Genomic DNA, 27,002 nt, shown 5'->3' with positions numbered 1-27,002 from the left:
TCACTTTAGCACAGCTTTTGTGAACTGAGAACTGAAGCTGTACTTTCCAATCCCCATCACTGGGTATGGAGATCGAGGGAGGTGATTCTTCCCCTCTGCTCTTGTGGGATCCCACCTGGAATGTTGCATCCAGCCTTGGAGTCCTCAGCACAAGAAAGATGTGGACCTATTGAAGTGGGTCCAGAAAAGGCTACTGAGTTATCACACAACTGGAGCACCTCTGCTATGAAGACAGAATGGGAGAGTTGGAGTTGTTCAGCCTGGAGAAGGCTCCGAGGACACCTTATAGCAACCTAGCAACCTTACAGTACCTAAAGAGACTACAAGAGAGCTGGAGAGGGACTCTTTAAAAGTAGTGATAGGACAAGGGGAATGGCCTTTAATTGAAGGAGAATAGGTTTAGATTAGGTAGTAGAATGGAGAAGATTAGGAAGAAATTATCCTCTTTGAGGATGATGAAGCCCTGAACAGGTTGCCCAGAGAAGCTGTGGATGCCCCATCCCTACCAGTGCTCAAGACCAGGTCGGATGGGAGTCTGAGCAACCTGGTCTAGTGGAAGGTGTCCCTGCCTGTGGCAGAGGGGCTGGAAATAGATGGCCTTTTAATTTCCATTCCAACCAAAACAATTCTGTGATTCTATGATACAGACCAAGTAACCTTATCAGAAAAGCTCTCACACATTTCTCAGCTGAAATTGTCACAGGACTGCCTGTAGCTGGGATAACATCTCAAGTGTCCAAGCAGCTGAGCCTGTCCCAGTTTTTTAGGTCTCAAAGAGAATTTTTGAGGGTATTCCTAGAATCATATAGGTTGGAAAAGACGTTCATGTGTGCAGGTGTCTGTCGGTCAGAGACAACTCTTCATCTTATGTTAACTCGTGTGCACATAGTGTAATGACCAGCAGAAAGACCAGGCTACGTCCAGTCTTCAAAGACAGTATGGAAAAAACAGCATGCAGGACATTAACGCAAAATCCCGATTGAACTGAAACCACGAACAGCACAGAAACACTTCCACAAAAACACACAATCACTCGTGAGTTCCCGTTGCTCTCTCTCGGCTCCCCGAGGGAGTGGGGTGCCCTGGCACCGCCTCCGCTCCCCACTGACCCCGCGGCCGGCCCGGGCGGGGTGCGGGCGGCCGGGCAGTGCCCTCCTCGGCGGCCGGTCTCGCTCCGCCCCGCGGCACGGCTGGGGCGGCCGGGGCGGCGAGGTGAGTGCGAGCGGCACCGCGGGACCCCCGCGGGGCGCCGGGACCGCCTCTGCCGGGCGGGGACAGGGCTCGGCCTCGAGGCCCCCGAGCCCCACGGAGGAGCGGCACCGTGGGTAGCACCGGGGGGCGGGACACGGGGGCTCCCGCGGTCTTGCGCGCCCCGCTCGGGCTGCGAGCGGGAGGCATCTCGCCCGTTCCCAGGCGCCCTTCGGGGCCGGACAGAGTCCTGCGGCCGCCGCTCCAGCTCCCTCCTATCTTTAGTCCCAGGCGTAGGCCGGCTGGCACAGCGGCAAACGCCTCCAGCCAGGGCTCAGCCCGCCCTGGGCAGGGAGGACTCCCCGGGACACCGCGCTCCGGGGGCGGTCGGGGGAGAGAAGGGGGAGCCGGGCCGGCGGTGCGGGAGCGGTGCGGGAGCATTGCCTCGGGCTGAGCGACGGCTCTAACCCGAGATCACAGCCTTGGCTCTTTGCAGTGTCAGCAGAGTGAAGAGTTGGCAAAGCACTGAAGGAGACCAAAGAAAGGGTAAATTTATGTTCATGGGTAACTTCAAAGTTCATAGTTGACAAATTATAGCTCTGTTACATTAAATGAGATTTTTGCTGAGATAACCTCATCAATGATAATTGCTTAATATAGTTGCAGAAGTGGCAGAACTTCTGGTCCTAAAAGATACCCTTCCACTCATATGGCCACATTCTTAAATTATCAAGACTTTGGCTTTCAATGTTGAATATTGAATGCTGAAAAGGGGTAACATCTGGTCACTCATTTGTTTAAGTGTTAGCATAGTTGGTATGCCAGAAATTATGTTTTCATTTCTTATTAACAAGATTATATAGAAATTGGACATCCTTCTGAATAACACTGGGAGAACCCAAAAAAGTTCTGCATGTGGGAGTGGTTATCTTTCATCAAGTGGGAAAACAGCATGTAATTGAGCCAATCAATTTCTGGCTTTTAGAAAAAAAGGTATAATGGATCACTTCAGACCATGTTCTTTGGTTCTCTTTGCTTTTGTAGGATATGGAGGGTCAGGAACTGCCTTATGTGCTAGTTGACTGTATAGGAGAGAGGTATGGAGTATATGAAGACCATGTTGGATTTCTGAAGAAACGTTTTCATCTCATCACCATGAAAGAATATCTCGAAAACAAGACATTTCTCAGCAAAAAGATCAGAGCTATCTATATGTGGTATCACAAACCAGCTATTGATGAAGAGCTTCTCCAGAGCTTGCCTAACTTGAAGGTAGTTGCAAGTTCTGGAGTAGGAATAGATCACTTGGACCTGAAACTCCTCTCCAGCTATGGTGTGAAGGTGGCCAATACTCCGTTTATTGTTTCCACTGACACTGCAGACTTAGGGATAGCTTTGATGCTGGCATCTTCCAGGAGACTTGTGGAAGGTAATAACTGAAATGGTCTTAGTCTTTTCATAGAAAAGGTGACTTCAAAGCATGCAGAAAATGTGTGCTGATGCAAAAGTTAGCTTAAAACTATAACTATGGAAAATAGGGGAAAAGGAAGAAGTTAAGATAAATCTATCTTGTTGACAATACCTTGCATTCAATTTCCAAACCAGCATATTGGCAAGGTGGAGCTTTTTCTTCTTTGGACGGCCCTAAATTCAGGCCTCTTCTCCCTTAGCCCACAGCCACTTATTCATTGTACTTGCTCATTTCAGTCTTGCTTTTCAAGTTATAATAAAAGGGAACTAAAAGAATGTATTTTCAAGGAGGCTTGAAGCCTGTCTTTGCCAAGTTGCCATGTATCTGACTCATTATGAACAGGCTGTCCAGAAATCTGCCCACCATGCTCTGTGTTTCTTTTCCCTGCCAGCCTTGGTGTACCTGCTAGGTAGCTGGGAACTGCATGGCCTTACTGCTGCTTTGGCCTTACCTTCCTTGCCTGCTTGCCTGCCAAAGAGACGCTGGGTATGTTTCTCTCCTGAGCAAGAAATCAGTGTCAGCAGCCATGCGTGCAGTGAAGCATTACTCACTTCTTGTCCAGAAACACAATGACAATGTATTACTGCTCCTGTGCTTCCGCCTTGTCCATCGATAAAAAGTAGAGGGAGGAAAAGTAACCAGATACTGGAACATCCCTTACATGACATAATTCTTCTTTTCCTCTTCCAAGGCCATGAGATGGCAGTCTCCCCCGACACAGAGTATTTCCCTGCTGACTGGCTGGGGGTTGAGGTTTCTGGAGCGACCCTGGGGATCGTGGGAATGGGCACCATTGGTTACAAAGTGGCTGAAAGAGCCAAAGCCTTTGAAATGAAGATTTTGTACCACAACAGAAATCAGAGGTAAAGCTGGTTGCAGCTCCAAGGCAACTCTATTTTGACACTGCCTTTATGTGTTATTTGTACTTTTCACTGTGCTTTCACTTTTTACAGTGTTCTTTATTTTAAGTGGCAAAGTTGTTTCAAGATGGTCAATAATTTCCCAATTTATACAGAAAGTCAGGAAGGAATGGGAAAGATATATCTCACTGTTCTTGCCGTTAGCTGGGGCTCCCGAGTTCTTCCTGTCATGGTGGTGACATTGCAATGGACTGAGGAAAGGAGAAAACTGGGAGGACTTAACTCCTGTGACTTAGGTGAGGCAGGGATTCAGGCAGAGACATCTCACCCTTCCAAAGCCATGTGACAATAAAGGGCCAGACTTGCCAGTTTGTTTGCTGTCTTCTAGGTGAGGTGTACGTGCTGGGTGCCCCTGTGCTCCCATCAGGCCCATTCCATTCTTTGGTGGGAATTTGATGAGAGCCAGGCAACCTCATCCTGATACAGATTGAGTGCACCAGCAGGTCCTGCAGCGTGTGGTTTCAGTGAGTCAGCACTGATGCACAGAGCAATCAGGCTGTTGCTGACATAGATTTGGAAAGATTTAATGCCTGCCCTGTCTTGTGTGTTTCCTCCGTAATTTTCACGTGACTTACTTAAATGACTGAATTTTCACAAGACATCAGTCTTGCTTTTGGGTAGCAAAAGAATCCCCATTATAAGCAGAAATTGTGACAGAAATGCATTTGGTTTATAATTTATTCAGTGCATTTATGTGATACCCATTTCTTACTTTCCATCCCCACAGGTGTAGTGCTGCACATTTGTGTACAGTTCACTTGGAATTGTGGGAAATAGCTTGACCTTTGTCTTTACTGAGTTTCAGACAGCCAGCTAACTACTTTGCACTAAACATGAAGATAACAATAAAGAAACATTTTCTCTACTGGTGAATTGGTCTTTCCTTTGTTTCTTGCTACTGCAGTTTAATTTTGGGATTTTCCCCTCAGAAAAAAGGAAGAAGAAAGTGCCATTGGAGCTGTTTACTGTAGGAAGATAGATGATTTGCTCCAGCAGTCAGATTTCGTGTTGCTGGCTGTGAACCTAACTCCACAGACACGCAAACTGATTGGGAAGAGGGAGCTGGAGCTGATGAAACCCACTGCTATTCTTATTAATATCAGCAGAGGTAAGGTGCAGAATAAACAAAACTACATTAAGGTTTGCTGGCATGACAAGTCCTGTGAAAACCTCTAATATAGACTCTGTCCCTCTGAAATTTTCCGTAAATTTTCTGATTACTAGTTTATTTAGACGCACATGGTCATAGCTCAGTAAAACATTTAAGTGTTCCCATAATCATGAGAAAGTAGGTCTCTGAAATTTTAGTGAGCTTGGAGTGTTAGAAGCCCATATGTATTTATATATCTCCTACTTAAGCCTTTTATTTATTTAATGCAGTGTTGCTGCTAACATACATTAGGGTGGCACAGCCTACTTGGAAGCCTGGCACTCTGTTTCATGCTGCTAATTCCCTGATGCACGTACCCAAGCGTCCCCCTCCCACTCCACCACACTGCTGCTGCTTCTGCACTGCAACCATAGCCTGCCCTGCTGTCTGCCTGACCACTGTGCCCAAAAGAATGCTGAGAGGACAGTAGGGAACGTGAAAATAAACATATCCTTCTTACTGTAACCCAGGTCTGGTAGTGGATCAGGATGCTTTGGTGGAAGCCCTTCAAAACAAAGTTATTAGGGCAGCCGCTCTGGATGTGACATATCCTGAACCTTTGCCAAGGTAGGACATGTATTTAAGTTAAACATAAAAGGGTGTATGTGTGATGTGCAAACTGAGTAAAATTTTGTGAGCATGTGAGAAGTTGCGTAATTTTGTTAGTAGGACTACATGAGGTATGTGCTCTAGTCCTGCTGAAACCATGTTCCTAATCCTTCTATCCCAGCCCAATAAAATTCACACTTCCTCATTTGGAGGATTTGTTGCATAAAGCCCCACCAAGCTAGGCAGCACTTTGAACTCCTCTGAATATGCTTGGGTCATGCAATTAGGTTTTGTTTTAATTATTATTTTACGTATTTCCCTGGCTGCCTGCAGGTGATGAAATAAGAGATGAATGTGCTGTGAGTGACTAGCTGAGCATTTCTTTTCTTCTCCCAGGGATCACCCCTTGTTAAAACTGAAGAATGTTATCATAACTCCTCACATCGGAAGTGCCACCAAGAAGACACGCTGGGTTATGATGGAGGAAATGGCAGAAAGCATAGAGGCGGGCTTGGCGGGTCTTCCTATCCCTCGTGAGGTGCTGCTCTAGAGCACCTTGCACTTAGGACTAATGCCTGTTATGAATGTATTGTGATGTTGGCTTTTTTTTTCATGTTCCTTAATGTTAGGAAAACTTTACCTAGGTTCTGTAATGTAATACATGATATAGAATGTCTATTGTTTATGTAGTCAATTTAGAAAAGATAGGCAGAGAAAATCTTCACATTCTTGGAGAATCTAATCAGAAGAAAAACCCGAAACCAGACGAAACCAGACTAAATGGAGCCAAAGGAAGAAGATAAGACTGATGGGATGATACTTAGCAACTCCAAAGAATAAATGAATTATGCATGATGGTGATGAATATGAAATAAGCGATGCACTTTTAAAGACGATCTTTTGGATGTAGAGTTGTGCCTTTGGATCTCTGCCAAAGCACCCGGCCGTAACACCCTTTTTGCTGTTGTCTCCTAATTGTCCCTTTTATTAAATTTTTCTTAAAATTTCAAAAAGAGTGAACCTCGTTTTTCACAATGCCATCAGTGCAGAAACAGTAATTTGATCAATTATCGTGTAATTATCCCACAGTATTATACAGGAAAAAAAACCCAAAGCACAGGTTTAATTTATTTAAATACCCAACAGCGATTCTGTGTGGAAGGCTGCGATGTCTTGATCTTCAATGTAAAACTCCAGACCCCAGAGTCTTGCCACTTACTTTCCTCGCATTCCCTTACAAATGTCCACCGATGCAGCAGCGAATTGAAGGCCATATAAATCGTGTATTAGAGGAACCGCCTGGCACACCCACAAGCGCAGCCGGCGTGTGGGAGCGGCTCCTCCCGCCGCTCCGGCACCAATCCCGACCCCTGGGTGCGTGCTCCCTCCCCGGGCCGAAGCGCTGAGCCTGCGTCCAGACTCTGCGTGTGTGAGAGCCCTGTCCAGCCTGAGGGCGGCTCGGCCTCTCTCCCTCCTTCCCTCTCTCCTTCTTCCCTCTCTCCGGGCCCAGCCGGGACATCCCCACCCGCCGGCCCGGGCCTCCGTGCCGACAGGGGGAGCCGCAGGCGGAGCTGAGGCGGGAGCTCGCCGCGCCGCGCGCCAGGGCAGCAATGTGGGGCGCCCGGGGGGCCGCCGTGCCGCGGTGGTGCCGGGCCCTGCGCAGCTCCGCCGCCCTGGGCGGCCCCAGGAACCTGCTGCGGAAAATGCTCCGCAAGAATAAGTAGGAACGGGGCTCTCCCGGGGTGCGGGGCCCTGGCGGGGTGGGTTGTGGCCCTGGGGTAAGGGGGGCTGTGGGGCTCGGGCGCTCTCGCGGCCCCGGTAGCGCGGAGGAGAGAGAGACACCGACCCCGAGCCGCCCATCTCAGCTGGTCGGCAGCGGCGGAACGTGTGCCCAGGTGGCCAAGAAGGCCAATGGCCCTGGCCTGTATCAGCAATAGTATGTCCTGCAGGACCAGGGCAGTGATTGTCCCTCCGTGCTCGGCACTGGTGAGGCCGCGCCTCGAGTGCTGTGTTAAATTCTGGGCTTCCTCAGTACAGTAAAAACATTGAGGTGCTGGAGCGTGTCCAGGTGAAGGGTCTGGAGCACAAGTCCGATGAGGAGCAGCTGAGCGAGTTGGGGATGTTTAGTCTGAAGAAAAGGAGGCTCGCGGGGACCTTACCACTCTCTACAACAGCCTGAAAGGAAGTTGTAGCCAGGTGGGGGTCGGTCTCTTCTCCCAGGTAACAACGTGGCAGGACGAGAGGAAATGGCCTCAAGTTGCACTAAGGAAGATTTAGATTGGATATTGGGAGAAATTTCTTCACTGAAAGGGAAGAATGGTCAAGCAATGGAACAGGATCCCCAGGAAAGTAGTGTAGTCATTGTCCCTGGGAGTGTTCAGAAAATGTGTAGAAGTGGTGCTTAGAGACATGGTTTAGTGCTGGACTTGGCAGTGCTGGGTTAATAGTAGGACTTGATGATCTTGGCCATATTTTCCTACCTTAATATTTCTATGAATCTAAAGAAACCTCAGAGTTGTTCTTTTCCACCCCCTTGCTGTCTGTGCAGCTTCAACTGTGGATGGGAAGTATTGTTTTTCACACCTCTGCTGTGGGGAGAGCTACTTGCGTGAAAATCTGGGTGTTGTGTGCTTTCAGGCAGGTGGAATATAAATTACACAGGGAATCCTTGTTTCTCTGAGCTGCTGAAAGATAAGGCTGATTTCCTTTCCTTTTCCCAAAAGAAAGAAGTTCTGGTATGACAGCCCTACTCTGGGACCGCAAACGGTAAGTGCAAGCTCTTAAGGCAATGTGTTTATTTGTGCCAGGAGGAACAGACTTGTGTTTCCGCCATTGATCCTAACTTCCAAGCATTTTCTGATGGAAAAATAGGAGGATTTTGTGAACGAACAGTAGGGCTCCAGTTTGACTGTGACAGGATTGCCATTTGGCTCCCCATGGCTGTTTCCTTGTCTATACTGATCTTTCATCTTTGCCAGCATCAACGCTCTCTTGCACACTCCTGGCTACTGATCCAGATTAAAACTTCTATGAGCTTAGTTTAATGAAAAATTTTTAAAATGTTTGTTTTTTCAAACAAGCAAAGCTTTTCAGTCAATACGTGCTGTATTTGAGAAAACATCTATGGAGCTTCAAACTCCATAACTTGCTACAAAATACAAAAAGAACTTCAGAAACTTTGACTGTAGTACATGAATGTCAAAGATTTTGTGAACAGAAGTATTCTTTATTGAAACACTTGATACATAGGACCTATATAAAGCCATCACAGCTGCAGGAATGAAATAAGAGCATACTTAGTAAAGTGCATGAAACTGTATATAGTTGCCTAATACAAGTGTGTAACTACTGTTTAACGTGTTGTTTGTTTCTTTTAAAAGTTGTATAAACCAACAAAGTTGGACTTTTTAATGAAAAATGACCTGACAGAAACGAGGAAAGAAGATAACATGCGCTGCAGAGTCTTGAATGGTCTTATTCATAAAGCTGTGTTAGAGATGGCAACTACCTGTGAAGTCAGTCAAGAATTTTATGATCTCAAGCTGGAAATCTGCAAGGCGAGTGCCAAAGCTACAGCTTGTGCTGGGCCACTCTGATTACATTGTGCAGTTGGCAAGGATGTGCCAAAGGAGCTCCCCTGGGTGTTGTGATGAGTGCAAGAGGAGTTTTACGGCATTGCTTTTGATGTAGCAGAGTGCAGCAAGATCAGGCTCTGGAGTACACACTCGGAGAGCTTTGCCACTGTAGTACCTGGCTTAGGAGACCTTTGCCACTCTAATGCAAATACAACTTGGGCCAATTAAATGGTGACTCTCCTGGTATGACTTTTTTTTTTCTGTTACTCAGACATAAGCTCTTTGTCTTGCCCTTTCAGAAGGAGGAGCTTGGTTTTACCAACATAAGTGTATCTTTCCAAGAGTCTTTTCTTGCAGCTGTGTGAGAGTTGTCAGTTCCTTGTGCCACTCACCAGCAACATTACAGGCAGAAGAACTAAGTGATGCATGAGATTAGTTAAAAAAAAAGGGCAAGTCTAAGAAAATGTCATTGTCAAGCAAGATCTGAGAAAGAATTGACATTTGTATGTAATTGTAGCTAGTGTCATAATTTGTGGATTTGAAAGGGATGTTAGAGCTCTGATACAGGAAGTAAGTCAGTCTCCACATTCTTGTTTGTTGTCTGTAGTTTTTATCGTCTACATTTGCTGTTCTGTAAAGATTAAATTATAGCAGTGTTTGGCTTAAAAGCTTGGTGGACTCAGCTTTTGGTATTTAGAAGCATGGTAAAAAAAAATGTACATTGTAGCTGCATCTATGACAAAAGGTTTGTCATTCATGACTGAAATAGGTGATTTTGCCAGCTGAGTTCATTCTGTTGTCAGACAAGTGTTCAAAATTACATGAGCAGGATAAGTTTTGGCTCTGTATGTGCAATATCCTTCACAGAGTATTTCTGTCTGTCTAGAGCTTTGAGGATTGCTTGTCTCAGATCACATGTCTGCATGTAAAATCGCTGGCTGGTGTGGGCAAGACACAGCGCTTTCAGGAGGCATTGCTGTAAATTAAACAACTTACAACATGAGAGAGGGAAAGGAACAGCCATCTTCCCAATACAATACAGATCTTACAGCTGCACAGTGTCTGTGTTGCACTGGGACGTGGCTGGGCATAGGTCAGTCCTGATTTACTCATGAACTGATTCTGGTCTGATATAATTTCTTCTGTTATCAAAAGAAATTTTCTAGTAAGCTTTCTGCAATCCATCAGAGACTTCATTGTATATGAAGTGATGAAGAGTGTGTATATATATATCATTTTAAAGACGGATTTGCCTTTTTTATAGGTGTCCCTGTCTTCCAACTTTTCAGCATGCCGTGTGTACTGGAACCCTGTTTCCACTACGGAGGAGGAAAGTTACGTTGAAAATGTGCTGCGAAAGAGCGCTCCACGTATACGGTACTGCTGTGGGATAGACAGGCCACTTCCTGAATCCAGAGCCATTTCTTAAGTACCACTTCTTAAGTATGGCTGACAATCTAGACTTGACCTACTGGGATGCTTTAGGTTTTTACATACTTGGAGTAGAGCATCTCCTGTGATGAGCTTCACACGGAAGGGCGGCTGTGTCAGACCAGCTGTGTGATCTTTTTCTGGAGCACAGCTGGCTTATTTGGCTTCTGTGCTTTCCCAGGGCTGGAGTGGGCTGAGCAGAAAGCAAGAGGAGTGTGGATGAGGTTTCACTCCCGTGTCCTCGTGGTGGTGGCTGGACAGGCTGTGGGGGACAGTACCCCAGAACGGGATGCTGCACAAAGGAGTTGCAACTACAAGGATCTCCTTGCAGATTCACTGGGCAATTCTGATTGCTAGGGATGATTTGGGCCTCCGGAAGGGATGACTGTTATTACAGAAATTCTTCACAATACTGATACTAGAAAACCCCACAAAATTTAGAATGCTACCATGTATTGTGATGCTTTTGCCCATTTTTCCAACACAGAGTCCAGTGAGTTTTCAGGATATCACTGAGATTTTTGTCTCTTCCCCCCTTTCCTTGGCTTTCCCTCTGCTATCCAGCCAGTCTGTTGGAAGTTCAGGACTTCACCCATGTGGAAGGTGGTGTAGAAGCATACTTGCAAAGCCATTTCCTTTCCCCATTTCCCTAAGCTGTGTAATTTCTGCTCCAACATAATGCTCTCTTCTACTCCACAGCTTCCACTCTTTAAGAAGGAAGGTTTCTGGCTGAGAAGAAGACAAGGGGAGCCCTGTCAGTCCTTCCTGGAGCTGGCATGTAGAATAAGTTGTCTTGCCCTGCTCTGAGGGCTCTATCCCCCACTGCTCTTATCCCTACAGTGGGGATAAGGATACCAAATGAAGTGGGGAATGACCTGTGCCAGCCTATGCATATAGATACAGACAAACCTAAAATCATCAATACTCAGCTGGACCTGCAGCCTGTAGTTTTTGTATGCTGTGCATTTGAAGTTGGGTTTCTGCAGTGGTGTATTGCTTAGCACTAACCTGAATAGCTTCCTATCAGACTCAAAGTTTTGCACTCCATAGCTTTAAATGTACAGGACTGCTGGATTTAATTTAACACCTTTTACTCGTCCTGGAAATGCTATACTGATACTCATGCCGGTGAATGCTATATTTTTGCCAGGTATCTTCTGAAGAGTCAGCAGATTGTAGGAAACATACCCCCAGTAGTATTTATAAAAGACAAAGAAGCTGCAGCTGTAAAAGAGGTAATTCTAATCTTTGACTCAATGTACAAATATAGTGACTTAGGAGAGAGCTGATCATGTAGTTGCTCTACCAATTTACATCAAAAATTAGTCTTTCTCTATAGTTGCAAAGCATTTTAACCATCAATCTTGAGTAAGATTGATGCATTTATAATATGTAGAAGAATTGTTGGCTGTATCATTAGGCCAATGAAGAATTTTGAAAAAATTGACTTACTATTTTAAGGATTAATATGTGGTTGCCTACTGTATATGATTATAGAAATGAGGTTGGAGGAGCTCTTTTCCACATTTTAAATGTTATGTCTTTTTAAGATGCAATTGAATAACTAGTGATGTTTTTATTTTTATTTTTTCCCTGTATCCCTTTCCATCTGTGAATTGTTAAAATGTCTCTAGGGAAGTGCAAACCTTTGCATAGGTGATGTAGGCTTATTCATACTACATTTTTTTCCCTTCATTTTTAAAATTGTCTTTACTATTTCATGTTTCCTGTCAAGGTGTTGATAGTTTTAACTAGTCAACATATTACTAGAATAATGATGTTTCCTAGGAATTTGCTGTCATTGGGACTGTGAAGCAAGATCTCTAAAACACTGAGATTTCCAGAAGAGAAAGATGACACCAATGAGTAGAATTTAATGAGAAATGTCTCCTCAGGCTGTTGATGTGAACAGAAGTTGAAAAGAACATGTTCATGTTTCTGTGCCCTGAAGTGCCTTATTATTTATAATAGTGTTACTGTTACAGCCAATTACTGTTAGAGACTTATGGGCTCCTGCAGTGTGCATGAGCAGACCTGGAAGGAATAAAAAGAATTTCAGATTCTCTAGAAATGCAATGAACTGCCTGAGCTTTCTGTGGTCAGAAAAATTCTGAGTTTCACAGAAGACAAGTAAAAACCCTCTTTATATCACTTCTGTCAGGGAATGACACTGGGAAGCACATAGATGGATTATTTTCTCTCGCTTCATGGTTCATCAGATTTATGTCAATCACAGATTCAAATAACATGCTGAACTTGGTTTTTAAGTATTGTAAGTAAGGGAAAAACATCCAATTAAACACTTGGATAAAAAATCTGATTAATTGGAATAATACAATGAACTAGAAAGGAATTAAAGAAAAGCTGAAATAAAATTTCAAATGAGAGAAGATTTTCACAATTATGTATAGTCTGTGAGCACTGCATGTAATAGATTTGTAGCATTTACTGGTTAGATGCCATGTTAAAAGGCATTTTGGAATTCCATACTTAGATATAAGAGAAATGCAAACTTGCAGAAAGGGAGAAGAGGTGAAAAAAATCTCAGTGTAAGGATGTTATGAAAAAGGATTTGCAAGAATGAGGTAAGAACGAATAAACCAAAAATGATATATGTCAGACAATCCCTAGCCAAGGGTTCATAATGCACGTAAGGCAAAAAACTTTGTAGGAATCTCTGGGTCTGTTAAATCACTGTTTGACACAAACATCCCAGGCAAGAAGTGTAAGCAGTTCCATGTAAATGAAGGGAAAGGCTGTTTTGAAGTGGTTTTGCTAAATATTCCAAACATAGAAAAGAACATATTTGCTGTTAGATACTTGTCTGTTTGTGAACAAAGTAGATTTAAACAGGATCCTTAATATGCCTTCATGTGTTTACAGGTCGAGGACTTACTGGCAATTGCTGATTTTGGACCTCCAGAAGAAGAAGAAACATCTCAAAATGATTCAAGGTGGGTCTTTTTGATTCAGAATTGTACAAGTGTCCATTTTCATCTCTGTTGGCCAATTAAATTTGGTATTATTTGACATAAGAGAAAGTATATTTTAATTAGATGTGTACATCGTTACTCACAGACCCTATACTTGTTACGGTATTAATATCTTAATTTTTATGAGGGAAATATGTGTAGAATTTCTAAGATTTCAAGACTTGATGTGTTTATGATAATCAAAATTTTAAAAATGCTCTGCAGCAGTAATATTTGTTTCTTTCTGGTAATTATCTCATGAGGGTGAAAACTACATTTACCAGTACTGCTCTACTTGTCCACCTCTTTCTGATACAAGTTTGGTTTGTTATACATGGATTGCCAGTTTACTGATAGATCCCCTTAAGTTAATTTAGCATTCTTCTGTGAGAGATTTTTTGGCTGCTGAGAGAGAGGGCTGAACAACCTGTTGGAATGGTGGTTCTGGATGCTCTCAAAGCCAACAGCCTTTGCCCTTGTGTGCTGCAGTCTGTTGGCAGAAATGCTTTCTGTGCCTTGGCATCTCACAGGATGGTTCATCAGGTGTGAATCAGAAATAGCTTCCTGTGGGAAGTCATTGCTGTAACAGATTCCCCAAAGGGCACCTAACATCTTCCACTGTATCTTGGGGAAATAGTCAAGTCCAGCATAAAGTGTCACATCACTCTGATGTGTTTTGGGCACAGGCTGTTGCTTCTCACTTCTTGGAAGAGCTGGGAGGAGTCTTGAGTTCCTTGGGGCTCCCAGGTCCAGTGCTCACCTGTGTACATTTTTCCCAGAGACAAGCAGTTTCATCTGGCACATTGTTGCTTTATTGGCCTTCTCCCATTAAATCTGTTGACACAGACTGTCCTTGGACACATCATATGGTGCTATCTCTTCCTTTTTAATGCAGGGAACACAGGGTGTTAATAAAGTCAAACTGAAAAGTCCAGTTTATTTCTGTGTTACTCAAGTTGTCAAAAATAGCATTATTCCTCGAAATATATGCAGGGAGGAAACCCAAACCAATACTTGTTTTCTTTTCCACAGTAAACTCTTCCCTTCAACAACTCAATCTTCAGATTCACCCATGAGGTCTAATCTCTTTGGTATTGATCATGAACTGCTGAATAAACAGATTATGGACTATAAAAAAATGAAAGCGTCAAGACATATGGAAAGCATTGCCTGGACAGAGAAGCAGGAGCAGCAGCTTTCTAAGATTCAAAAGAAAATGAAAAAGAGAAAAACAAGGAATCCTCCTGACAATGACGACGCTATGCCACAGAAACACTTACTGGACAGATACGAAGCTGATTACTGGGATGATAACATTGAATCAGCCTCAGACTATGAGCTGCAGGATGAATTACAGGAAGAGGTGGATGAATTGGAGGTGGATGATGACAAAACTTTAAGTCAGTCTACTGGTAAACTGAAATGAAGTGAAAAAGCCACTCCCTTAAAAATGGAGGCTGCCAATAACAAAAAAAAAAGACTGCCATAGCTACTGAAAGATTCATTTTATACAACATGTTTACCACTTCCTCATTCAAACTAATAGATTTGCCACATGTGAGGAGGTTTGCTAGTACAAAGTATGTAAGAAAAGCTGCCATTAGTGATATTCTGTTAAGCAGCTTTCAAGTTGCTGCAGTTGAGGGACTTCCAACTGGAGAGCAGTTTTGTAATGACAAAATATACTTATTGCAGCACTGAGTTAAAACTTTTTGCAGTTGTGTTGACTATTTCCAATAAAATTATGATTGCTATATTGCAATATTTCTTTTAATTATTTTGATAATTTTTTTTTTTAGCGACCTGTATAAAAATTATCACAAAGTGATGGTGTCATTCTGATATCAGGAAGGAAGAGGGAAGCAAAATAATGACAGTGGTGTTCAGCTTCCTCAAACAAAGACCAGGACAGGGTCTTCTTTAGAGGACCAGTCTAATGGAGGAACACTTTCCACAAGAAGATGAAACTTACTGAAATTGTGGCCAATAAAATTACAACCCTGAAAGAAAATAATTTGGTAGTTGTGCAAGGGGAACTGCAATCAGAAAAAAATGGAGAACTGCTTATCCATTGGGTAAAATCAGGCAAAGCATTGACTGTGACTTAAAAAAATGTATTAACAACTTGAAAAGCAGAGAAAGAGCAGCAGGGAAGAATGTCCTAGAAACTGAGATTTGAAAATTAATAGGGAATCATATAAAAAGTGAGAATAAAGCTGTCTGACTCAAGGCACATAAAAAATAATAGCATGAGTGTATAAAGTCAGACGGCTGCAAGCTTTAAAGAAATTATAATGAACAAGGTAGTAAAAGGGAATTCTACCAGAAATGCAGAAAATTTAATTCCAGTAGTTAATGGGGAGGTGAACACAGGGGAGGTTGCCCTACAATATAGCAGAATCACAGAATGCTTGGAAGAGATCTTAAAGATCATCTAGACCCAAGCTCCCTGCCATGGGTAGAGACACCTTTACCTGGACCAGGTTGCTCAGAGCCCCATCCAACCTGACCTTGAACACTTCCAGGGATGGGGCATCATGGACAAGCTTCTCTTGACAACCTGTGCCAGTGCCTCACCACCCTAATGGAACAATTTCTTCCTCATATCTCATCTAAATCTACTCTCTTTTCATTTAAAACTTAGGACTTGTCCTATCACTACACTTCAAGAACACTGCAATCATCAGTCATAGTCAATGCAGATTCATAAAAAAAAAGGTCCAGTTTAAATAATTCAGTATCCTATAATAAAGTCACCTGCCCAGCAGATGAAAGGAATGCGGTGGATGTAGTTTTTCTCGGGTCTTGTAAGGTTTTTGATGCTGTCCATCACAGCATCCTTTGGGGCACATTTTCTGACTGTGGGATGAGTGGGTTCATGGTGTGCTGGGTGAAGAACTGGCTGAAGGGCACAGCTCAAGGGTTGCAGTGAACAGGGCCACATCTGGCTGGTGACTGGTCACCAGTGGTGTTCCTCAGGGATCAGTCCTAGGGCCAGTTCTGTTCAATGTATTTATCAATGACCTGGATGCAGGCTTGAATGCACCCTGAGCAAGTTCACTGATGATTCCAAACTGGGAGGTGCTGCTGACTCTCCTGAGGGACAAGATGGCTTGCAGAGGGATCTGGGTAGCTTGGAGCATTTGGGCAAACATCAGTGGCATGAAATTGAACAAGAATAAATGCCAGATTCTGCACCTAGGAAGGAGTAATGGCAGGCACAAGTCTAAACTGGGTGAGGAGTGGCTGGAGAGCAGCGCTGCAGAAGGGGTCTGGGGCTGGCAGGAGGCTCAACAGGAATCAGCCGTGTGTGCCCACGCAGCCCAGGGGGCAAACCGTGCCCTGGAATGCATCAAACACAGCTTCACCAGCCACTCCAAAGAGGGGGTTATCCTGCTGTATTTGGTGTTTGCGTGGCCTCACCCTGAGTGTTGTGTGTGCTTCTGGGCTGCACAATTTCAAAAGGATATGAAGGTCCCTGAATGCATCCAGAGGAAGGCACCGAAGCTGTGGTGCTCACTCACAGGGTGTCCTGTGAGGAGCAGCTCAGGACACTGGGGTGTTCTTGTTTGGAGAGAAGGTGGCTGAGGGGCAACCTCACTGGTGTCTACAATTTTCTGAAGGGAGGAAGGGGAAAAGGTCCCTCTTTTCCGTGGGACCCAGTGCCAGGTCATGTGGGAATGGCTCAAAGCTGTGCCCCTCAGAAGAGGTTCAGACTTGGCAAGAGGAAGCATTTCTTTACCCAGTGGGTGTTCAAACCCTGGGTTCAACCCTGGAACAGGCTCCTGAGAGACGTGGTCAATCCCTCAAGCCTGTCAGTGTTTAAGAGACATTTGGACAATGCCCTTAATACCATGCTTTTGATTTTGGTCAGCCCTGAAGTAGTCAGGCAGTTAGACTCAATGATCATCCCTTCCAACTCAGCTCTTTTCAATTCAATTTGATCCAATTTGATTTTATTTGGGTCTTGTTGCTTCCTCCTCCTTTCCTTACCCCTAGATGCTCAGGATATCTTTGATGACGTTTCTTTCCAGCCCTTCACTAGAAGAAGGGATGGAATGGGCAATAGTGTCCCAGCCTGGGCATTGGCTCTGTCACTTTGTAGGAAGGAGATATGTACCTTCTGATGGGGCTGAAAGCTGTGGATAACTTCAAGAGCATTTGATCACCTGAACACATTCGCAAAAAGCACACAGAAACTGTGGTTTTTGAAAGTCTTCTGTGTTTATCCAGTTTAGCTGGGCTTCCACAGGATGGCAAACTCCCTCATCTCTGACACTCAGATTAAAGATCTGGCCTTTAAGATCAATCCCTCAGTCTGGAGCAAGAGGTGCTTCAGAACTAAATGGTTACAAACCATTTGATGTGAGCAATACATGTTCATTTCCCTGTGGATTTTTTTCCTCCCTTGTACTCAGCTGTAGAAATACCTGAGCTGTTTCCCTTGGAAAAACCCACTAAAACACAAGACCCAGAGAACAAGACTGCTCCATCAGAGCTGAGGTTCATCTGGCCCAAAACTCTGTCTCCAAAGTGGCCAACCATAAATGTCTACAGGAGAGAACATGAATAATGCAGATCTTCTGCCAGGCTCCTGGCTGTGCTTGTAGGCTGCCCTCCCCTCTCCACCTCCCACTCCTGCCCAGGGCTCCAGGAGCATATTCCAGCTCAGCCTGAGTGATGCTGTAGGTGTCTCTGCCCTGTCTCCTGGATGGGCTCGGGACTTACACTGCAGAGAGCTGCTCTCCTGGATGGAACACTCAGACCTGGGTCATAGCTTGTCATGCAAAACTCTGGGCATAACACAGCAGAACTATTCTATTCTATTCTATTCTATTCTATTCTATTCTATTCTATTCTATTCTATTCTTATTCCCTACGCTCACCATGAGTCAAATAACTATGAGACTGTTATTTGCCTGAAATACCAAGTCTTTTTCATCTTCAAAAATATGTTCTAGGACATAAATCTGAAATATTACAAAGGGAAATGGTATTTTATTTTTATATCTGAATTTTATATCTGAATGTTATGTCATTTTTTGTTATTTTTCTGAGTCTGTTTCATAGCTGATGCTTGCAAGCATTAACACAATGTACAGGTGTAGCCAGGAGTAGGCTGGTGCATTCTTCACTTTAGATTGAAAAAACATTCCTTGCAGTTTGGCAAAGAAAAGCTACAGAGGCACAGAGAGCAGCAGCAGGAATGCAGCCCAAGCAGTCTCTGTTTCCTGAAGAGTGAGGATGAAAAGAATGAGGATTGGTACTGACTACACACAAGAGAGCAAAGAGGTGTATGGTACCATGGGATATTATCCAAAGTAGGGCACATATCGATGTCAAGCACACTTTTTGCCTTCCAAAATGTGCTCCACTGTGCTTCTTGGCCAAGGATGAATGAAATGTGCTCTTGTCCCTGATCCACACTTGTATTGTCCTCTGAAAGAGTGGAAAAATGGCATCCCCTCTGGATGGGACAGCAAGCCCGGAGCCCTTCCAAGCAAGGAAGGAAGGCTTCCAAGGCTGTTCACCAGAAGCAAGAACCCCTGGGAAAATTGAGCAAAGTGGAGAGCAGAGCTCGCTCTTGCTCCAAGCTTGCAGTGGGCAGGAGAGTGAGAGAGACCCAGGGCACCAGTGGTGGCTGGGAAGTGCAAGTGCAGCAGGCAGGAACGAAGCTGTAGGGGCCCAGAGGAGCCCTGGCAAGGGGCCATGCTCAGTGCTGCAGAAGAAGGCAAAAACACCTGCTGGAGACACTTGCTAGCCCACCATGGCGGGGGGGGAAAGCCTTCCTCCTCTCAGCTGCAGGGCACAAGAGGTCTTCTTCAAGGTGCATGAGCAACCTGGAAGAAAGGGACTGGAGAGCCCTGACCAGTGGTCATGCTTGGTGCTGCAGGGGAAGGCAAAAATCCCCATGGACCAGAAACAATCTGCAGTGGGGGAAAACCCCTTCTGATCTCAGTGCTAGCAACTGGCAATTCCCTGAGTATGTGAGCAAGACCTCTTCGATGCACAGACTGGTCACATCTCCCAGGAGATTCCCAAGCCTTGTTCTCCCTCAACCTGAAGCCATCACTACACTTTTGGCTCAAAAGCCAGAATGCAATCAAATGTATTCCACTGGCTGGAATGAACAGTGCCAAGAGACCACTATGGAAATAACACAGGCTTTGAAAAACAAGGGGAAGGAGGTGTGGTCAAAAGGCTATTTGTTTTCAGACCTAGAACATTTGGATCCATGCCCAAAGCACAGCCAGGCAAATTTCCAAACTGTAAAACAGCCCGTTGTTGCTATCACCCTCACATCTCCTTTTCCCACTGAAACTAAGCTGCCCAGTTGGCTGTGTTTATATGGGATACAAAATGGGCTCCATCCACAGCATAGAACTTTCACAGTTCCTTGGTGACTTAAACCTTTCTGAAAGTTATTTGTTCATCTCCATTCATGTGGAAATGGTCAGAACCTATACAAAAGCCTGGTAAGTCTCTTCTTCCTTCAGGATTTAGTATTTTGAGCCTTGAAAGAGGAAGGAATATATTATGCTTGTAATTTTCTATGTTGGTGTCAAAATTGATATGTACGTTCAGACTGTGTAAGTAAGGGCATATCTGATTGTGGTGATGCCAGAGGTGAAAGATAGGGTTTTGGTTTCCTTTGCATTAACTTTGCAGAGGCATAGAGAGCATGCATGATTCCCTCACCATTCTTCCCAATACACCAAGGGACATTTGCTACCATACTGTTGATGGTGAGGTTTTCCTTTTGGAAAGAAGTACTGAATTGGTTTGTGTTCTTGACCATCATTTTCCTTGCACTTCAGTAATTCTTTTCCTTTCTTGGTCTTCATCCTTGTTATCTTTGTTGAATGTGATGACACGCCTCTCAGCCTTTGTCTTGCCCTTCGTTCTTATTCCATAGGCCCTCCATGCCCTTACTCAGCTGCTTAGTCTTTGTTTGCCTTCACCTCACATGGAATTTCTCCTCCTTGAACCTGAGGAATGACAAATGTCCACAGTGGTACAGATGAGTTTTCCCCAGCGCTTTGCACAATGTGTGCCTTTCCTACAAAAATATCTTGCCTGACACACACGAAGGCATTGTACTACTTTTTTATGTTTAGGTGGAGCTTGAGTGACTCTTGTCATACCGATTGGTGTAGAATTTTCTCATTTTGATTTTAAAAGTATAGGTTGGAAAAATGTTGAGCACATGCTCAGTGAGCAGTGGTCACACCTTGGAGGCAGGTAGCTTTTGGGATGGAGGTGTTTTCTGGTATTATAATGAGCAAATGTCATCCACAGGGCACAATTTTACCATAAAATTAATCAATTGCTAGTTCAGCAACCAATACATCTCTTGTGTGGCAGATGCTCTGTGGTTTATGAGCTATAGAGCATCATTTAGTTCCATACTGGCAGTGATTTACAACTGAGCCTGCCTGTGGTGTCTCCACTCTGCTCCACCCTCCACTCTATTTCTTCTAAGGTCAGCTCACAAAGCTCCCCCAGTGTTGCCAGCATCTAAAGGTGCAGGCTATGTTTGCTCGGGGAACAGATTCCTTACATGCCAACCACATTCCACTCTGAAAGTTTTCTTACCATTGCATCCTTTCTTAGGATATGGATATAACTTTGGTCTCAGTATTCTTTCCCCAGTAATTCTAGTAATAATTCCACACCCTGTGACCTGCTCATGCCTCCAGCAACATTTGCCTTCTCCCATATTTCCAGGCTGGAGCAGAAATCCATGTCCAGTCACTCAAGCACTCAATGTCTCCTCCTAGGAAAGGAAATACCCACAGCCAGAATTAACTGAACTTCCATTTTAGAAGTTTCCTTGGAGAAAGTGCCAGTCACTGAGAAAGCTCCAAGAGGTAAAACACTAGCGGGTCAATGGGATGCAGTTTGTGGCACTGCTGTCTGCTTTACTCTCCAGGACTGTGAATAAAGGTCAGAAACTTTTTAAATGAATCCTGCAGGTATTTCGTGAAGAGGAAGGTTGTTGCTGATCATGCTTGTGTGGGTAAGGATGTGGCTGGCCAGATGGCCAACCAACCCCAAAAGGCCATTGCCAGTACCTACACGCCTATAAGATAGCTGCCAAAAAGCAATGAGTTTTTTTTCTATCCACCTGAAACCATGTGAGATTGTCAATATGATGAAATTACTGATGATATTATTCATATACAAAGGAACTTCATTGCCTGGGTTTTTAAAAATTGATAAATGGTGCCTAAAGGGGGCTAAAGAGAGATGGAGAGGAACTTTCTACAAGGGCATGTAGTGAAAGAACAAGGGGGAATGACTTAAAACTGACAGAGTAGGTTTAGATTAGCTATTAGGGTGAAATTCCTTACTGTGAAGGTGGTGAGACAGTAGAACATGTTTCCCAGGGATGTTGTGGATGCCCCATTCCTGCGAATGGTAGTTATGCATAGAAACAAAGTGCAACTTAAGGCTTGAAGAATGTCCAAAATAACAGACAAACAAATTGGTAATAAAAGAATGTGGATAATAGACTGCATAGTAATCAGGAAATTAAACTGAGGGCTTGAGGGAATAAGCTTAGAAGGTTGATCTTTCCTGACCTTTATGATGGGGCAGTGCTGGTCTAATGGATACAGAGCCTCCAAGAGGGTAGGTTTAGATTTGATATTTGGAAGAAATTCTTAACTGTGAGGGTGGTGAGGCAGTGGCAGAGGTTTTCCAGAGAAGCTGTGGATGCTCCATCTCTGGAAATGTTCAAGGCTGGGTTGGATGGGGCTTTAAGCAATTGCCCTGCCCATGGGAGAGAGGTTTGGAACGAGATGATCTTTAAGGTCCCTTTCAACCCAAGCCATTCTGTGATTCTATTTTATATATATATATATGTATATGTTGAGTTTATGCACTTTGTAACTGATTACTAGTAACACTCTAAAGATCTAATTCAAAACAGGAGAGTGGATGTTGAACCAATTATTTACATGAGGTCACAAAGTGTCTCATTCGTAGGGCAAATGTAGAAGCTGCTCTGTCAGTAGATGATCAGAGACACTTATAAGTCAGTATCAGTAAACATATTTGTGTTAGCTAGAAAACAACTTATTTTTCCGCACCCTTTCCTATGTTATCTGACTGCTGTGCCACAAGACAGTGAATAGTTATTCCAGCATGGAAGATTGTGGACAAACATTATCTGTCAGGATTTTTGTTTAGGAAAAGATGTCGGAAAGGGAGACAGGCAAGTTACAAGAGTGCTTACAAAGCTGAAAAGTAAAGTTACTCTTTATTACCCTTCAAAAGGTCTGGGTTAAGTACAGCTTCTAAGTAATTCAAATTTCTAAAATTTAGTTTCTCAGTCTTGGTACACAGTACTTGTAGGCTTTTTTTTTTTCCCCATGAGCAAGAGCAGACAGTGAAGAAACAGTCTGGCTGCCAAACTGGTTGGAATAATAGTGCTGCATTATTGCTGAAAGGTGCTAGCAGAGGTGATACTTCTGGGCAGGTTGATTATTTCTGTACCACTGATTACACCATCCAAATGTGTGCCTGACTGGACACATATTTGCACAGGACTGTTCTCTGTGTGGGTTCATGCTCGTAGAAACAAATTTGAAACACAGTTTATAGTTACAGACAGCCTGTTTGTTTCATGACCCAGCTGACAGCGCAAGAAAGATTTTAGATCCCTAATGACATTTTGCATATTGAACTAATTGTGGAAAGAGTCCAAGTAACCTGAAAACATGGGTTTCTGTCGATACATTTGGCAATTCTTAATTTTGAAGAACTTCTGATACTTAGTCCAACAATGCAACTCTGTCACAAATAACAAGTGGCCCCTCAAAATTTGCTTATTTTCCCCAATGATCTGCTGCAGCTAGGAAACACCTAGTACCATGATAGTTCCTCCACAAAGCACACTTCCCTTCCAATTCCCCATGCAGCTAAGTGCAAGAACATGCCCTTCCCAGCACAACTCCCCCCAGTTTATATACTGGGCATGATATCGTATGATCTGGAATACCCTTTTGGCCAGTTTGGGTCAGCTGTCCTGGCCATGCTCCCTCCCAGATCCTTGTGCAGCTCCTCACTGGTAGAGCACAGGAACCTGAAAAGCCCCTGGCTCAGGGTAAGCACTGCTGAGCACCAACTGAGCCATCAGTGTGTTATCAACATCAGTCTCATACTGAATCCAAGCCCACAGTACTGTACTGGTTACAAGGAAGAAAATTAACTCAATCCCAGATGAAACTAGGACAAAGAGCAAGGTGTTCTACAAGCCCCAGATGTGGAGAAAGCCATGAGGGATGCTTTCACATTATCAAAGACACTGAAACGCAATGGTAAAATACTGTTGATGAGAAAGCTATACCTCATTAGACCAACTATTCCCAAAAGTAAACCCTCCTGTTTTAACCATGTCTCGTGCTTTTTCTCAATTTAGGCTATTGATATCCCTTCTTCTGACTGGGTATCAGGAAGAGCAGTCCTTTAGCCCAGACATCCTCGACATGAACTTCCCTGACACTATTATCTCAGCGATGGCTGTTCAAGCAACTGTACCAGCCACTTTGTTGGCAGGCAGTTTTGGTACCTGCTTGAAAACGGGACTTTGATAGTTGGATTAATCTTAGAAAAAGATACAGAGTCTTCTAATGAGATGTGAAGCATAGCTCCTTTAAAGGAGAAGTCCCTAGGCAGCTAAGCAGGATGAGAATTCCGGAGAACTGTGAGGAGGCTGAACAAATTGTATGTCTGGAGGACTTTCATATTAGCAGCTTCAGACACAGGAACAGAAAAACAGGAACAGAACTAGGCTCTTCACAATCACCCCTAGGTGCTGTGTTTTGAAGTAATGCTTCCTAATCATCACTATGCTGCTCCTCCTTTGCTGGCACTGAATCCAATTGAATCTGTTCAGCTGTATTAAGCCAAATTTCACAAAAATCACACATTTTCCCCACTTTTCTTGAACACTTTTTGTCAGCTGTGAATCTGCCACTGCCTGCGACCTTTACAATTTTCCTGAGATTCCAGCAGCCTTCATCGGGACCTCTCTAGCCAAACCATTGTGTGGCAAACTATCAGGGTAAGATAACAGGAAGATTCTAATCTTGACAAGGCAGTCTTGGAATATTATCTAAATCGGCCTCTTCATTGATCTTCTTTTCAAGCAATACTTAGAATTTGGAGAAAAGAAATTGTATGCATCTAAATGATTCAGAATTTGCTTTGAGATATTGATGAAATCAATCCATTCTTTTTCCAACCCACACATTTTTAGCCAAGACCAGACAACAAAAACTTATTTCCTTGCTGTCCTACCAGCTGACATGTGTACCTCTCATACTCAATATAAACTCAATCTTTCACAAGATAAAAGGTAAACCTTTCTGTCCACGTTAGGAATATGTCAAGACAAGGTACCTGAAAGGTTGTAAAATGGAATAATCTCTTCAACTTTTTAGATATTGTGACTTGGATTTATATGTCAGCTTTGGAAGAGGGAGAAGCACCACAATCATTTTTTTCACCTACTCAGCTGAAGAATCTAATTTCCAAGAGCAAGTCTGCCAGTCATCAGTGGTGGGCACTGGCCAAGCTGTCTAGAGAGATTGCAATAACTCCACAGTAAGTGACCCTTATTTCTCGGGGTTTGTTTTGGTTTGGTTTGGTTTTTTCCTAGCAATATTTCAGTAAACCTCTGAATGCACGCAAGAGAAGAGATTGTTCACGGTGTTACATAGCTAAAGCACTCTAATTCTAAATTTAAGTGTCTGTTCTCTATGCAAAGGATCTTCAATCCCAGACATACTCAAATGACACTGCTATGTTTTTAGAAAGGAATTTAGAACTTTTTGAGAATGACCATGAACAGCATATTTAATGAAAGTGTCAATTATTTTGAAGTTGAAGGTGTTACCTTTCAAATTAATAGGAAAAAAAAAATTATATGTGAATAGCACAAGTCAAACATTTAAATATTCACTTAATTATTTCAAGTATGTCTGCAGCATACTGACTGGAAAAACAAGGCTTTAATTAATTTCAAAGAACTCCAAAACCACTGGGCAGGGACTGTCCAAAGTCAGCCCTTCTCAGAATTAGCTAAAATACATTGATTTTACACCTGGCCAATGACAAGGCGTGTTATTAGTTTGGTTGGGTAATTAAAAAAAACCCTCCACTTAATGTTAAATCTAGTGACAACAAGCCACTAATTATTCTTTTATAGGTTACTCTGCAACTCTGTTAAACATCAATTGTTTTATGTTTTATCTTATCTCCCATCAAATGCCCAGAACAGGAAGCTGAACCAAGATGGGGTAATCCAATGTTGCCTGTCCTTAAAGACTACAATCTGAATACTGTGGTTATATGAATGAATACATACATGAACTGCATTTATTCTAAGAACCTGATAAACAGTATTTCTGAATGAAGAAAAATAGTTGATACATAATATGTACATAATTCAGAAAGAAGCTGTATGATCCTGGTTTATAGCTTTCTCAGAATGCCTGCCCGATGTGAGCAGGAGAAAGGCTGAGTAAGTGACTAAGAATCTGCATGTATAAGTTCTTCTTTATTACACAAATTACATGTGACATCTAGCACCACGGGAAAGTTATTTGCTGGTAAAACTTGAACAAGGAGAAAATAGAGGTGAGAAAAAAATACAGCTTATTCTTTTGATATCTCCTCCAGTTCAATAAAGTTCAAAATAATGTAGAAACATTGACATTCTAGTGGATTTACTCAGCCTTATTAGCCCTACTGTGTGAACCAAATGTGTACTCCTGAGTTAGTCATCTGCCTGTGGTACTGGTAGACATATACCTCTGTACTTCCAGAACAACCTAGAGAAAATTGGATCAAACTTGAAGGGATGTTTGGCATTAAAAAGACAAAGATTGACAACACCCAATATTTCGTTAAAACTGTTTTTAAATTCGTCTTCTAAAACAGAAAACATCTGAAAAGAAAATATCAGACTTGTATGTGCAAAGTGTTGGCAAAAGCATTGGTGGTTGTTTTTTTCTAACATTTTCTTGTAAAACATTTTCTTGTGAAATTATGAAAAGTAGACTGAATTGTATTTTCTAAAGGAATTCTTAAAGTAGAATATTTACACATACTGAGGAATAGATTTTCTGCATTACTGTACAGACTTTAGGATTTTTTTAAAAATGAGAGATATTTAATCTTTCTAGACATGCTCTCTTCAAATTTGGCTAAAATGCTTCTAATGCAATTGAAACTGAAAATTTCCCAATGATATTTGAAATTCATAAATACTAAAAATTAATTTGAATAATTTTGAGTGTCAACTAGTATCAGAGATCCTAATTAGTAGACTGACTTGAAAAGATTCTTCATTCTTTTCTAGTTATCTTTCCTTCTTAGCTTGTCTGAATAATTAGTTCCTTTCTACAACATAACCTGGATTTTTAAGATCCATCTTTCTTTAGCCAAATAATCACATAGTTTAGCAGTAATTTTAAGTCTAATTTTTTGTAGGTAAAGCTATCTTGATAAACATCATTTTGTTTAGTAAAAAAAGTGATGTTGCTTCAGCCAGAATCACAAGTATTTGAGATAAACTTTTTCTCTGGGAATCTTTACATTTTGCTCATATAAAAAAATACATATTGAACTAATACAACTTTTAAAATACGGTTCCTTTTCGCACAACTTCTGCTTGCCTGGCATTGTTCTTTGCCTTTTCTTTGCACTTTGCTTCTTGGCTTCCTTTTCTTCTTC

General features: G+C 42.9%; 2 protein-coding genes across 4 annotated transcripts; both read left to right on the top strand.

Annotated features, from left to right (window-relative positions):
* Nucleotides 1-1,185: 1,185 nt before the first annotated feature.
* LOC309581284 (putative 2-ketogluconate reductase) lies at nucleotides 1,186-6,254 on the top strand. Of its 3 annotated transcripts, XM_082295796.1 has the most exons (7): nucleotides 1,186-1,212; nucleotides 1,685-1,734; nucleotides 2,233-2,617; nucleotides 3,351-3,522; nucleotides 4,509-4,687; nucleotides 5,200-5,296; nucleotides 5,675-6,254. In XM_082295796.1, exons 3-7 carry the CDS (start codon nucleotides 2,236-2,238, stop codon nucleotides 5,826-5,828), a joined length of 984 nt encoding a protein of 327 aa, XP_082151922.1. In that variant the 5' UTR covers nucleotides 1,186-1,212; nucleotides 1,685-1,734; nucleotides 2,233-2,235; the 3' UTR covers nucleotides 5,829-6,254. The 3 variants fall into 3 exon arrangements, with proteins under 3 accessions (XP_082151922.1, XP_082151923.1, XP_082151921.1); XM_082295797.1 differs by lacking the exon at nucleotides 1,685-1,734 and having other exon boundaries at nucleotides 1,187-1,212; XM_082295795.1 differs by lacking the exon at nucleotides 1,186-1,212 and having other exon boundaries at nucleotides 1,628-1,734.
* A 609-nt stretch (nucleotides 6,255-6,863) lies between these two features.
* On the top strand, nucleotides 6,864-15,010 carry RBFA (ribosome binding factor A). The gene is made up of 7 exons (XM_082294781.1): nucleotides 6,864-6,998; nucleotides 8,002-8,044; nucleotides 8,659-8,835; nucleotides 10,118-10,230; nucleotides 11,435-11,519; nucleotides 13,168-13,238; nucleotides 14,289-15,010. Exons 1-7 carry the CDS (start codon nucleotides 6,889-6,891, stop codon nucleotides 14,680-14,682), a joined length of 993 nt encoding a protein of 330 aa, XP_082150907.1. The 5' UTR covers nucleotides 6,864-6,888; the 3' UTR covers nucleotides 14,683-15,010.
* The last annotated feature ends 11,992 nt before the right edge of the window (nucleotides 15,011-27,002 follow it).

The sequence above is a fragment of the Coloeus monedula genome, assembly GCF_965178545.1.
Source record: "Coloeus monedula genome assembly, chromosome: 1".
Classification (NCBI taxonomy): Eukaryota; Metazoa; Chordata; class Aves; order Passeriformes; family Corvidae; genus Coloeus; species Coloeus monedula.
Note: the sequence above shows the minus strand (reverse complement) of the source record. Positions and strands in the feature narration are given on the sequence as shown.

What these genes read in the sequence shown, in the direction of transcription:
- RBFA (XM_082294781.1), top strand. Translation starts at nt 6,889, where the DNA reads ATGTGGGGCGCCCGGGGGGCCGCCGTGCCGCGGTGGTGCCGGGCCCTG. An exon ending in AAAATGCTCCGCAAGAATAA is followed by an intron (nt 6,999 to 8,001) that starts GTAGGAACGGGG and finishes TTTTCCCAAAAG; the next exon opens with AAAGAAGTTCTGGTATGACA. An exon ending in TCAAGCTGGAAATCTGCAAG is followed by an intron (nt 8,836 to 10,117) that starts GCGAGTGCCAAA and finishes CCTTTTTTATAG; the next exon opens with GTGTCCCTGTCTTCCAACTT.
- LOC309581284 (XM_082295796.1), top strand. Translation starts at nt 2,236, where the DNA reads ATGGAGGGTCAGGAACTGCCTTATGTGCTAGTTGACTGTATAGGAGAG. An exon ending in TTCCAGGAGACTTGTGGAAG is followed by an intron (nt 2,618 to 3,350) that starts GTAATAACTGAA and finishes TCCTCTTCCAAG; the next exon opens with GCCATGAGATGGCAGTCTCC. An exon ending in TCTTATTAATATCAGCAGAG is followed by an intron (nt 4,688 to 5,199) that starts GTAAGGTGCAGA and finishes ACTGTAACCCAG; the next exon opens with GTCTGGTAGTGGATCAGGAT.